We start from the raw sequence: 14,852 nt of genomic DNA, 5'->3' as shown, positions 1-14,852 counted from the left end.
TTTTTATAAACTTTTTAATTTTTTTATATATATTTTATTTATTCATGTTTTATTAAATATTTATATTTTTTACTTTTAGGGGCTTTGGGGAAATATTAGGGGTCTAAACAGACCCCTGATATTTCCCTTTTAAAATAGAAAAAGAGATTGAGAACACAGAGTCCTCAATCTCTTTTTCTGTGTGCCCTGTTATCAATGAACAGGAATCCTCTGAGTGTTCCTGTTCATTGATAACATGAGAACATTGTTTACTATAACCACAATTATGAATGAATGGAGGTGATGTAGATCACTCCCATTCATTTATAATTGAGGATATAGTTAACATACCATATCCTCAGTTATGTACACACACTCGGTGATCACTGATCACTGGGTGTGTGTACCTTGCTTTTCTCTCTGACACGCTGTCACAGGAGGCTGATCGAGCGGTGTAGAGAGGAAAGCCCAGCCTCCTGTGACAGTGCTGTCTCCGCCCCCACACCGCTGTGCCGGACTGTGATAGGCGGCTGAGCGGTGTGGGAGGAGAGACGCCGGCCGCTCACATCGCTCTTGTCCTGCAGCGGCCGGCTGTCACTTTCTTTTCTCCCCGCTGGAACAGCGCCCAGCGGGGAGAAAAGAAACCAGGGATGTGCCGATGTATCGGCTGAAACATGGCTCTTTCGGCATTATGCCAAAAGTGCCATTTTCGGCCGATATATCGGTGCATCCCTAGCCATCATGGGAAAAAAAAAACCATTAATGGAAAAATTCAGTATAATCGGGTAGGCAGCTGACCTCGTTTTTCGGGGACATAACATTGCTGAACCTAGACTAATTATCCAATGGAAGACTCTGAACTATTGCTTAGCTGAATCCAGGTGGTGACTTCTTTTTTTGGCCAGGCAATGTATATGCAATCATAATAATTATATGTCACACAACTTATGACATTTCTGCGAAATGTAGCAATTAGAGATTTTCCTATTTCTGACGCACATGATATATTTATCAGGAGAATACACAGTGGATCATTGGTTATTTGTCGCCCTAGTGAACATGTCACTGATGGTTTTTCAGGCCTGATATGTGTGTCCTATCCCTATAAAGCTGCCCATACACCTTGCGATCATCGGACGACACTTTTCGTCCGATGATCGAACAATCATTCGATTTTCGGCCCGATCCTGCCCCGATTATCGCAAGGTTGGATCAGCGGTAATGAAAAGAAAGGACCTGGATGAATTGCGCTAATTGACCGCACGTATTTTTGTCTTACTTAAATCGTACGGAAACTCCACCAACCATGCGAAAATCGTACGATCGACCGAAGTTTTCTAACCTGCTGGTTAGTCAAAAGTCGATCGATTGTACAGTATTTGAGGTTGTACACTGCCCATCAACCTTAGGAATATCGGACGAAAACGCAATCGCATACGAAAATCGGCCGATATTCGTAAGGCGTATGGGCACTTTAACTTAGATTGGTGGCTAGTTGTCTCTTTCACCTAGCATTCAGATCTCTACCTGTACAATGTTATCTCTTCAATATCAACAGGGACTTTGAGCTGCAGTTCCCATAATCCTTACTACTTTTTTTGCTCTCTGATATGTAGGAGGTCTATTATGTTGTATTACTTGCAACCAGGTAAGGAGCCTGCAGTGATAAAAGAAATAAAGTAAACTAAACTCTGTTCAGTTATGGGGGGTTGATTTAGTTGAATAAAGGCTGTTCATTTAAGAAAGTGAAGGTTCATTTCAGAAGGTGCATGTTTACACAATGAGCGTGCTTTATTCCTTTAGTAAATCACCCCACTTAGATATAAAATAGCATTACCCTTGCAAGTTAGGAATACTGCTGCAAAGGTAAGGAACCTATACACATTCTCCATCCTCCTTTGCTCAAAACTGAATGAATAGTCTTCTTTTAACTGGATCTAGGGTTACATATATTTTTTCATGTTCCATATATGCACGCTAGGTAATTTGAAAGTGTAGCCCTTCTGGGTATGTACTTTGTCTCCTAAAGATCACAGTACTTCCCCCGGACTATGTCTTCTGCCCAGAAGGATGGTACCACCTTTATTCTGGCATTATCCACGGTTAAAGTGTACAAAATCAGTTCCAAAAAAGTTGAGACGCTGTGTAAAATCTACATAAAAACAGAATGCAATGATTTGCAAATCTCATAAGCCCATATTTTATTCACAATAGGAAATAGAAAACATATCAAATGTTTAAACTGAGAAAATTTACCATTTTAAGCAAAAAATAAGATCATTTTGAAATTGATGGCAGCAACATGTCTCAAAAAAGTTGGGACAGGGCAATGTTTACTATGGTGTAGCATCCCCTCTTCTATTAACACTCTGTAAATGTCTGGGAATTGAGGAGACCAGTTGAGTGGAGTTTTGGGAGAGGAATGTTGTCTCTTGGAATTCTTGCCTGATATTGGATTCTAAATGCAAAATTTTTCGTTCCAATATCCGCCAAATATTTCCAATTGGTGAAAGGTCTGGACTACAGGCAAGCAAGTTAAGCACCTGGACTCTTCTACTACGAAGCCATGCCGTTGTCATAGAATCAGTATGCGGTTTAGTATTGCCCTGCTGAAATATAAAAGACCTTGTCTGTGTGGGAGTATATGCTGCTCTAAAACCTGGATATATCTTTCAGCATTGATAGTGCCTTTCCAGATGTGTAAGCTGCCCATTGCATACACACTAATGCACCCCCATATCGTCAGACATGCAGGCTTTTGAACTGAGTGCTGTTAACAAACCGGAAAGTCCATCTCCTCTTTTGTCTGGAGGACGCAGCGCCCATGGTTGCCAAATAGATTGTCAAATTTTGATTTGTCTGACCACAGAACAGTTTTCCACTTTGCAACAGCCCCTGAAGACGGCGGCATTTCTGGATCATGTTCAGATATGGCTTCTTCTTTTGCATGATAGATCTTTAACTTAACTTAAATTTTGGGATGGCACGCAACACGGAGCATTTAGGTGGGCTGATTGGTGTCAGCCCTTCCCAGTTTATCTTGCCAAACTGCTTGGACCCATCTTCCATCTCCAACATAAACACTACACATTCTGTAGCCCCAAAAGAAGGACCTGGGGGGCTAATTACTTTCATTGAGATAACACAGGTGGTATGCACAAGACACGGGTAAATAACTGACTTACTCATCAGGTCTTTTTTGTTTGCTTATATATGTCTAACAGATAATACTTTCAATGATATGTATAAAAGATTGAAAGGTAGCAAATTATAGAAGTTCATTGTTGGGGTTTAAATACAATTCTACATCTATTTTCTGGAGTTAAATTGTTCCCCCGAAATAAACCATCATGTAAATACTGACACCTGCTTGGTAGTCTTTATGTTCTTTGCAGTATGTGTACATCTGTCTCACAGATCAGCCTCTGATGTCTGATTTTGTGAGCTGCTAGAGACCAACAAAATTACAACAGTCCCAATAAGTGATGGCTGTGTGAGAGAGAGACTGCGGAAATGTTTCTCTTCCACCTGCAGCAGGCTGATGTTGACATTCTCCCTGAATGCTCTTCTTTAAACCAGGACACGGGACTTGCATGGGGCTCAAACACTTTTTATTGATGAATGTGCTGATTATGAAAAATTTTACAGCTGCTGTACAATTAGACTAGTGATGACCCTGAGCCAGAACCCAGTTCTGCCTGAGTTTGCTCAAAACTGTGACTGCCCTTCCCTCTACTCACCCAATCCAATGCAGAGAGATGCATTCCCCAACCTGCAGCCATACATCAAGGAGGGGTGGGGAATGCATCTGCTGCCACTGATTGGGCTGAAATTGGGGAGCGGGCTTGGGCGTTCTCAGGAAAATTGGGTTCACACCAAGCCCATGCTCATCTCTAATGGGGACATTTCCAGGTTGCATTGCTGCAGACTTGTAAAGTTACTGATACGTCTGCTTTGGAAATGGTTGTCTTTATGTCCTAACAGATTCACGTAGGTTCTCTCTGCTGTGCTGGTTATATCTGCTATTCATTTTTTCTAATTTCCTCATTTTCCTTTTTTTTTTCTCTCTTGCAGGTCCAGAATATGAATAACATTATAACATTCCCACTGGATAGTTTATTGAAAGGAGATCTCAAAGGTGTAAAAGGGGTAGGTGTATGTTTTATCACATATTCACGTTGCAGCTTTGCTAAATTCAGTAAGGCTACCGAGCTCTGTGTGTTTCAATGATGCTAAGGACCTAGCATTTCCCTCACAGAGACTACAGAAGATTTTGACTTTGCACATGCTTTTGGGTATGTTCTTCTCCTGTTGCATTGTGTGTGCACAAGGTTGTCATGGGCCCAGATACACTAGGTCTGCATTTTTACACACTCGGGATCCCTGCCATTCATCTGTAGTGATGTGTGCGGGCTTGGTGCAAACCCAGTTTGCCCAAGCCCATGCCAAAACTGTAATTGGCACATCCCTCTCCCGGCTCAATCAGTAGGCGCAGGGAATTCGCCACCCCTTTGTTGCATGAAGCTGCGTGGCAGGGAATGCGCCGGCCACAACTGATTGGGCTGAGAGAGGGTGTGTCGCCGTGTTGCACAGGCTTATGCCAACTTGATTTGCACCAAGCCCCATGCACGTCACTATCTGCTATAGGGATTTAGCTAGTTGTAACCGGGTACCAATAATGAAGGCCTGGATGAAAATTAAAGTTGCTTAGCAGGTAGTCTGTGCCCACCAAGTGCGAAAACATTTCTAATGATTGTTGTTTTTTTTTTCCTGTTGTCCTGCAGGACCTGAAGAAGCCTTTTGATAAAGCATGGAAGGACTATGAAACAAAAGTGTAAGTCAAAAACTAACTGAGCTCATTACCAAGGATTGTGAGGTTGTTAGCATGGTTGCATTTTCTGTACTGACATTGCATTTCGTTTTTCTGTTGCTCTCATTAAAACTAAGTCTGGTTATTCAGCCATGAAGGCACTTCCTGTTTTTTGAATGTAGACTTTTTAATTATACTGTAACCAGGTCTCTACCAATAGTAATGGTCAAGAGAAAGGTTAGGAGGAGGAAGAGGAAAAGTAGTTGCTTTCCAACCGATGATCATTGATCATCTGATGGGACAGTGTTGGTTGTTACAGACTAATACACTGTCACCAATAGTGATATTGTGACTTGGGTTTTAAAGGCATTAAACCCACTTCTAAACCCACTTCTAATACCATTCTAGTTTCTGTATACATAGCTCTTTGACAGGCATAGTCAGTCCGTCACGTGACATGTTCTCAACAGTTGGCAGCTCCAGCAAATCCCTAATGCTGCACAGAACAATGCCACATAATGATATACCGCGAGCAACTTGATGACCCCCCCAAGGTGGCATGTTCTTGATGCCCTGAGCTCACAGGAAGTGGATTGAATGATGCTGGGCCTCAATGAACACAGAAGACCAGAGCTGAACCTCAGAGCTCCGAGTCTGTAGGGACAGTGCTGGAGATAGGATTAGCATTGCAGCAAAAGCTGTTTTTTTAAGTAGGTCTGTGCAGTGGTTTGTTTGTTTTTGTTTGGTTTTATTTTTAAAATAAAGTGCACAGAACAAGTCCTCATTAACCTCTCTAGCTGCTTGTAACAAAAAACAGGTTTTCTAACCCCCCTATGTGATAGCAATAAATTTTCCCCCCCAAAAAATGTAAAGTTACAAATAAAAAAGAATTACATTTTTTTTAAAGTCCCCCCATACATACACGCATGCAAACAGGCGTCGGGTGCGCATACGCGTGAAAACGACGATTTCGCCCATTACGCCGCACATGTTACATATCGCCGCGAACGTCGGAATGAGAGCAATAATTGTAGGGCTATCAATCACTGATAACACTAAACTGATGAGCGGTAAAAGCTTTTAAAGCGTCACCTATGGTCAATTTTGGGCATGGTAATTTTTTGCGATTTCGCGGGTGCGCGCAATTTTAAAGCATGACATGTTTGGTGTCTATTTACCCGACGTGACCCTGCTTTTTATATTTTACCAAAAATATGGGTAATAAATGGGTGTGGTTACTGGGGGGTGTGGCCACTAAAGGGTGTGGTCACTGAGGGGTGCTGTAAAGCTTTCTCGCACAGGGCGCCTAAAGGCCTAAGGCCGGCCCTGAGCACAGTGTACATATTCCCTTCAGTCTTTTATTTAGGCTGTCAGTGCAATCATGCAGCTGAATTGAAGTAGATAAAAATAGGGCTCTAGCTTCCAGAAGCCAATCGAGAGTCACCTTTCTTTTTCTGATTTGTGCTGGGGAAAAAAAATCTATATTTGAAGTCTTTTTATGCTCTAAAGTTTATATTATGGGTTGTTTGTATATTTGTATTTGTATTGTATTTTTTTTTTTTTTTTGTTTTTTTTTTTTTTTTTTTTTTGGGGGGGGGAGGGGGGATTTGATCATTCTGGTGGCTAAAATAAATTCAAAGGGCCAGTCCACCCAAACTTTTCATAAGGACATTTATATGAAACCTCTTGTCAAAACATTCCATAATGCTATCAGAGACTTGACGAATATCATTTGAAAATGTATTTTGATCTTAATATTTGATATTGAAATGAATGAGTTTTTAGAACGAAAACCGCATTCACTGTTTAGAATTTCGTTCATTCGAGATACATTTTCCACCCTGTCCCTTTTGATGTTTTGTTGTCACTGTGTAGTCAATAGCAGTCATCAATTTGACCCCATTAACTGTTAGAAAATTGAGTGAACGTCACAGAATTTTTTTTTTTCATTTGAAATTCAACAAGTCTATAGCCAGCTTTACCCTTTTATTTCATTCTCACCTTCTTGATCACCTGCTATCTCATCCACTAATATTTAGGAATATCGGAGGTATGCACCTTGTGGGTAGTGGTTTCACCCCCTTTTTGCAGCTTTTGAATGTGAAAGAATAGTTAAGTTCTGTTCATATTTAAATTGGGTCTTTAACACTTCTGCTCTAATACAGATGTATTACACATACCCCTCCATTCAGTATTCCAATAGCAGGCCCTTTATTGACTGCGATGTAGGGCTGCAACAACTAATCGACATAATCGATTATAATCGATTATTGAAAAAGTTGTCAACTTTTTCAATAATCGATTAATCGGCTTCCGATCAGTTGGCCCTGTTCACAGCTCCACACGCTGTGCGCCGCACCTCCTCCCCACCTCACGCTCGCCGCTGCCAGACCCGCTCGCATCCACGCTCCACACGCCGCACCTCCTCCCCGCCTCACATTTCCTGCCCATCCACGATCGGCAAGGCACGCGGGGAGATGTAGTAAGGAGGAGCAGGGGTGGGGGGATGACAGCAGCTGATAGACAGGTCCAATCTCAGAAGCAAGTTGCTGGAAGACTGCTCAGGTAAGCCTGCACTTTCCCACACATGGTGCTCTATAATGTATTGCTGGGATTTGTATTCCTCTATAGCTGATGGTACATTGTGCTGTATATTATACATAGGAATACAAATCCCAGCAATACATTATACACTGTATGTATAATGTATTGCTGGGATTTGTTGTACTCCTCTATAGCTGGTGATATTCTGCATTGCGCTGTATAGAGGACTACAAGTCCCAGCAATAATACATTATACAGCGCAATGCAGAATACCACCAGCTATAGAGGAGTACAACAAATCCCAGCAATAGTACATTATAAAGTGGTACAATGCTAAATACCACCAGCTATAGAGGACTACAAAACCCAGCAATAGTACATTATACAGCGCAATGCAGAATGCCGCCAGCTATTATGTACTATTGCTGGGATTTGTTGTATTCCTCTATAGCTGGCGGTGTTCTGCATTGCGCTGTATAATGTGCTTTTGCTGGGTTTTGTAGTCCTCTATAGCCGGTGCCATTCTGCATTCATTGCTGTATAATTTTACACTTTCCATTTCACTATATTGCACACCACACTATCTTTTTTTTCTTTTTTACTTCCACCGCTCCAAGCTTGCTCCTGTGATGGACTACAACCTCAATACAAACTAGTAGTCCTATCACTGGAGCCATTTTTTAAAATGTATTTTATTGTTTATCCGATTAACCGATTAATCGAACTTAATAATCGGCTAACTAATCGATTTTGAAAATAATCGTTAGCTGCAGCTCTACTGCGATGGCTTTGCCATTGGGTTTTTAAATGGCAAGGCATGAGGTATAGCTTCTGGTTGCAGCATAGCTACTGTATATAGCCCGATTTACCCTTTATTTAATTCTCCCCTTCCAATAATAGAAAAATTTCAGAGATATGCACCTTCCAGGTCGTGGCTTCGCCCCCTTTTTGTAGCTTTTGAATGTGAAACCATAGCTACTTTCTGTTTATATCTAAATTGGGTCTTTTAACACTTCTGCTCAATTATCTAATGGCAGGCACTTTATTGGCTACAGTGGCTGTACCATTGGATTAATAAATGGCAAGGGATGAGGTATAGCTTCTGGTTGCAGCATAGGTTGAGGCCATTGTGTACAGCGCAGCCTAAGTCAGAGGGCTCCCCAGTGTATAGATGTCTTTTTTTTAAAGGCAGTTTCATACCCTATTAAGGGGTTGCTCTCAGGAAAGGTTTCACTACTTATTGTAAGAAATGTCAGATGAGGAGAATTTGTCGGGGGTGGAATGAGCCATCCTAAATCCACTTTGAGCTATGTATTAAGTTTGGCTAGATCATCATAGCGTGAATGAGGGACAAAGTGCCTTGTTGAGTAATCCTATAATCTTAAAATGAAAAGCAAGTCATGGATTACGGATCTCTTATGCTCTTAAAAGATTGATCAGACGTAACTTCTTATGGGTCTGGAGACTCAAATATGCCACAGCACCCTGTTTTATGTTTATTCAGCCATACAAAATGGCAGCTTCTCCATGCAGTGATTTATACTTGGAATTTGTCAGATCCCTTATTTTATTTTTGTTATTTACAATTAGGACTAAAATAGAGAAGGAGAAGAAAGAACACGCCAAGCTGCATGGGATGATTCGCACAGAGATCAGTGGAGCAGAAATCGCTGAGGAGATGGAGAAAGAAAGAAGGTTCTTCCAGCTACAGATGTGTGAGGTATACCAACTGTGTATTTATTTGGGGGGTATATGGGAGAAACATTGAGTAGTCTCTATAAACGTCTATAGCTAAGCAAGTAAGTAGTTATGAGACTATGTTCTATTAGGCTTATAATGTTGTGTCTAGTTGGTAGTAGTAACAACTGGACTTGTTCTGTTGAAGACTTTTTGCCCCTCGTTCAAGTGGCTTCCTCAGCTCTAATGAATGTCGTGAACATACCTGAGGATTTCTAGCCATAACTATCTTTCGTCACCTCAGTCCAATTACCTTGAGATGTGTCAAGGCAGATATTGATTGTCCAAGTACATGAGGTTTTGTTAAATCACCTTGTTCTAAATGCATGAGCCAGTCACTATGGTGCCATGAACTCTGGGAGAACTATTAGTTGTTAGAGTTGCACAGCAATGCTGACCGCAATGCTGAACGGGCAGTGTGCGCGTGCACACACCGCCCGTTCCGCAGTTGTCGAATGAGCAGGCTAGAAACCCGCCGAGAATCGTGCGATTCTCTGCGGGTTTTCTAGCATGCTGGTTGGACAAAAGACGTGCGACCGTACAGTAAAAACGGTTGCACGCCTTCCATAACCTTGCGATTATCGTACGATCACAGGATTTCCCGCGATTATTGTACGATAATCGCAAGCTGTGTGGGCACCTTTAGCCTAATGGTTTCCGTAACCACACAATTAGTAGATGGATCAGCTGTGAAATATAGATTTAATGGCTCATTCACACCAGCCACTGCGGTAAATCGCAACTGGTGTGAATGGGCCATTAATGTGCAACTGGTGTGCGGTGCCTGGCCAGTGCTGCTGCGGTGATCCTGAAAATGTTTAGACCAGGGGTAGCCAAACTCCGGCCCTCCAGCTGTGGTGAAACTACAAATCCCACAATGCATCTCTCTCCGGAGTCATGTCTGTGAGAATCTTGCAATGCCTCATGGGATTTGTAGTTCCACCACAGCTGGAGGGCCGGAATTTGGCTACCCCTGGTTTAGAACTTCAGAAGTTCCATTTCATTCAGTTTTACGGGTACAGTGGGTTGTGAGGCAGTTTGTACCCTGGACCCTAAAGCTAAACTCCAGGTGTATATAAAAACACCAAATAATGTAGTTATCTAATAAATTGTAATAAACGGACATTGTGACATTGGACATGCTACACACAGCCTTAAAAACCTTCATCAAAGTAATCGGGACGTGTGTAGTATGCCCTTTCCTCCTGCTAATCCCCTCCCTGGATTTGATGTACATTTTTACAGCCAGGAGTTTGCTGTGTAAATACATCAACAATTTCAGCTGCTGCTTTTCTCAAAATATGGACCATCTAAAACATTATATAGAAACCCTGTTCAGGTAGTTTCCTGCATAGACCTAGGATTCCCAGCACTATCATCAGAACTATCCAATAGTCTGACTTGAAAGGGGCAGGTTTTACGATAAACAACCTACGTATTGGAAAAGAGACGCACAATGACCTTTGCTAAAAGTAGTATGATGGAAATTATTGTGTCAGCTGGCAAGAAAATGCATTCACTTATGGTTAATTTCTAATGTAAAGATCACTTTGCCCTCGGTAACGTTGCTCAGGCATATACAAACAGTGATGTATATTCATGGTGACAGTAAAACAAAAAACTGCTGCTGAAAAATTTGTCACATATACTGCATACATTTAAATTGGTGAGCAGAAAACAAAGCAAAAGGAACATTAAACAAAAATACCGTATATACCGCCCAATTCAGTGCAGTGATATTAAAAGCTAGCATTCCCTTTTTTTACTTTTTCCAACACCTGCTTAGTTAGGATTTTATTCTAAGCCAGGACGGCAAAAAAAACAAAAAACAACTGTTTAAATATTGATATTCATTACCTGTATTGCTTTCTTATGCTTATACAAGGTATTGGAGAATCTACTATGCCTAGTCAGGAATGTATTGGAATTGTTTGGTCTAGGGAGGAAAATAAATAAGTAATTTTCACCTTATCCTTGGAGATGGCTTGCTCTTAGACCGGTACCTTCAGCATTACTTCCTCTTTGCTGCAGCAGTGCAGCAGATCCTTGAGTCCGCTGCAGTACAAGAGGAGACGGGCAGGAGGGAGCGATGTCACAGACGGCTGGCTCAGGGGAATCGGGGGGAGTATAACTTTATTTTCCTCCCTAGACCAAAACGAGTACTTAACCCTTGCAGTCACGGGATATCCCCACTGCTAGGTTTAATAAAACATTTAAAAAATGCAATACACTGGCCAGCGCCACGAAGACCATCCATAAGCCAGAACCCTTCACTGCGCATCTAGTAGAGGCTGCCCCATTCCAGTCAGGGAGTCCAGAAGTCTTCCTCTGTCAGGGTACTAGGGGGCTTACCTCTCCTCGGGGTGGGCATGTGCGGTGGGGGGCACGGGTTCCCCTTCCTGGCAGGACCCCTGGTACCAGGATTGCGGGTACGCATGCGCGACAAGTGCGCGGTGGACAGTCCGCGCGCATGGGGACGTGCGCGTAGTGCACCTGTTACTGGTGTCAGGTGTGATCCTTGCTGGGGGAGGTTCCCAGCACACACCCTCTCTCGCCATTGGCTCCTGATGGAGAGGCTACCTGGTTGCCTCGGTAGCCGGGGAGTGGTCTCAATCCTCCACTGAGTATAAAAGCCCAGTCAGAGCCCTGGCTCATTGCCGAGTTATTCTATCCCTATGGTGTGATCTCCCAGCTCCCTGTGCCTTGAACCTGTCTTTATTCCTGAACCTCTGCTTGGACTCTTGATTACCGACCCTTTGGCTTACCCTTCCGTTACTGAAACTAGCTGCCTGCCTTGACCCGGATTGGACCTGACTATTCTTCTTGGATTTTCCCTGTGTACCACGACCTCGGACTTTGGCTTGCCGCCCCTGCCAAGGGGTTTTACTCACGGCCCAGCCGTACCCCCCTGACATCCTCAGGGCTTAGGGGGTGAGGAAAGGGTTGTCTTCCCAAAAGTGCGCGAAGCATTAGCAGTGGAACTCTGAGGAGAACAGAGTCTTCTTGATCTCTCCACCTGTCACATCCACAGCAGCTATTCAATCAAGGACGGTCAGTCCATTTTGATGCTTTTACATACTGCCTTATTTGTGAGTATATTTTTGTTACTCTTTTATTGAATAAAAAGGTTTTACCTGCACCAGAAAAGGCGCCCGGTTCTTTTTTGTAAAGTGAATAAATGTAATTTACAAAATTGACTGAGAAGGGTTCCGAGTGGAGCGCTCATTAAGTATTGAGGGTCCACCCCCTTTATAGGCAGTATAGGTCAGATCAACTGTGGCAAGGTGGTTAAAAATGACAATTTATTTGGTCAACCAGTTCCTCTTAGCACACTCATTGGTAATGCTATTTCACAAGTCTCCATGACGGCACACAACTTCCTTCCATGTCTCTTCCTTACCTTCTTAATTATTATACCTATGCACAGCCTACCCATTTTCTGTTTCCTTTGCTCCATAGATTTTCTTGCCAGGCTGCTTACAATGGGACTCATCTACTTTAAAGCCAAGCAATCACAATGCCATTTTTCAGATGTGCGGATAGGTACAAACATGAAGGGACATTTATTATTTAAGTTCATAATTTAACTTATTCAATCTAATTTTTCTTCTGCCCATGCTCTTATGTATTTTTGTTTTGTCACAATAATAGATGCATGTTGGCGGCTTAGCTGATAAATGTGCTATAAACTACCCAGCAGTTCGAGGGAAGATGAACTTTCCATCGCGCTCAATACTCCTGCAGTGCACTTTAGCTAATGCAGACATGTCATCTCCAATGATGGTTCATTCTGGAAAGCTGGCAGGCTCATCTCTTGTAAAGTAGATTGTAGACCCGGCCTGAGTTACCTGCTCTCACTCTTCATTCAGATCACTGCCTGCCAAATTGATACTTTAACCGACAAATCTAAAAAAATGCTGACAACGGGCAAAAATAAGTGTCTGCATTTATCACCCAGCCAATAAATGTCACGAATCGGGGAATGATTCCTTGTCTGGGACTGATGTTCACAGTTATAGTGTATATCGTATTGTAATTTGTGAAGTGTGTTTTATTGTGTAATCTGCAATGATGGACATGTTTTTTCGATGAAGGCATTATGTGTAAATGGGCCAACCATATTTATATTTATATACTTAAAATTCCCTAAAAAGATAAGTTTAAAAAAAATCTTGTTTAAATATATACAGTATTTACTATATGTAGGTACTCTAAATATTGTTTGTATAATTTGTAATTATAAATGTGCATGAGGGCAGGAATATTTACTTATTCCTGATTCCTTATTCCATGTAGAGCTTTTTTACTTCTACTCACATTGCAAGTTTTAGGTGTCTGCTCACTCAATGAAATCAATGTACTTCCTATTTAGCTGATCGCTTATCTCAACAGTTGTCAATCAGGATTAAGTGATTGCACTGAGTTATTGAGAACTCCCTCTTGTGGCTAACCTGCAAATCCCTATGATAAAAAGCCAGCATATAGCAATGTAATATTGGTCATATTAGTATTACTCGAAGATGAACACTCCAATAATACATTTAAATATGTCCTTACTGACAGTATATTGTGGGGATTTTTTTTAGGATTGGGGCAGACAGAACCTGGAGCAGCTGTGCATGACAACCAATCAGCTTCTAGCTTTTATTTTCAAAGCTTAACTGAAGATAGACGCCGATTTGTTACAATGCACCGTTGCACCATCTTCTGTCTGCTCCAGTTAGTAAATTTACCTATATTATAAACTGCTTGGCAAAAAAAACAAACAAACAATCACCTCTTGGATTTGGCTTAGCAAATAGATGAGAGCCTGACATTGGATAATAAGTCTAGGGGTTCAGCAACATTATGTCCCCAAAAAATGAGGTCCGCTGCCTACCTGAATATACTGAATGATCGGGTTTTTCCATCAATTGATTTTTTTCTTTCCCGATGGCATGGGCATATTCCAAGATGACAATGCCAGGCTTCACCGGGCTCAGATTGTGAAAGAGTAGTTCAGGAAGCATGAGACTACCCTCCTTGCTCGTGTGAATGTTTCCTTGGTCAAGGTGCAGGTTAGACACAAAATAATTGACTAGGGTCCTATCATGAGCTCACTTGGAAGCTCCTTCCAGATAAAGCCAGGTTTCTACTGCTCTGCTGTCTCTTTAACCAATAGCGGTCTAGAGATCCTTTAACATTAATTAAAGTGACATTAAACCCTCAGATTGTTTAACATAAAACAATACTGTAATGTGTGCCTTACTTTAATCCATGGTTGTTTCCCTTCTCTTTGCTGCTCTTCCTTTTAAATCCATATCTCTTCTCATGCTGGGCAGAACTTCTGTTTTGCAGCAGATTGCCTTGTCTCTGGAATGGATACATGGTGTCTGTGTGCAGGTTCACAACCTGAGCCAGCACTACAGGAAGAGGCACCCTGCTGCAATGGGAAGTTCTACCCAGCATGAGAAGACATGAGGATTTAAAAAGAAGAGCAGCAAAGAGAAGGGAAACTACCATGCATAACAGTTAGGCACACATTACAGTATTGGTTTAGGTTAAAAAATCTGAGGGTTTAATGTCACTTTAAATATTTAGTTGTAAAACAATATTTATATGCATATAGTAAAAAGCGGATATATAACATTTGTCAAAAAAACATACAAACGGGGAATAATGAAAATTGAACACAAATCTTCATAGTTTTGCTTTAAAACTGAGGCTTATTTGTGGTGATGCTGTTGCACTTTTATGGCTAGTTGATTATAGAAGTTAACATATTGAACTATTTATAGAGAAG

General features: G+C 41.7%; 1 protein-coding gene across 1 annotated transcript in view; it reads left to right on the top strand.

Moving 5' to 3' along the window:
- The window catches only part of ASAP2 (ArfGAP with SH3 domain, ankyrin repeat and PH domain 2), a 193,414-nt gene that overhangs the window by 92,967 nt on the left and 85,595 nt on the right, over positions 1-14,852 (top strand). Inside the window, exons 4-6 of the mRNA XM_018559990.1 lie at positions 4,054-4,128; positions 4,764-4,813; positions 8,924-9,053. Of these exons, the coding sequence (XP_018415492.1) occupies positions 4,054-4,128; positions 4,764-4,813; positions 8,924-9,053 (255 nt within the window). The remainder of the gene's footprint in view (positions 1-4,053; positions 4,129-4,763; positions 4,814-8,923; positions 9,054-14,852) is intronic.

The sequence above is a fragment of the Nanorana parkeri genome, unplaced genomic scaffold (genome assembly GCF_000935625.1).
Source record: "Nanorana parkeri isolate BGI_ZX_2015 unplaced genomic scaffold, ASM93562v1 scaffold425, whole genome shotgun sequence".
In the NCBI taxonomy this organism is placed as follows: Eukaryota; Metazoa; Chordata; class Amphibia; order Anura; family Dicroglossidae; genus Nanorana; species Nanorana parkeri.
This window is presented reverse-complemented; position numbering and strand designations above follow the sequence as displayed.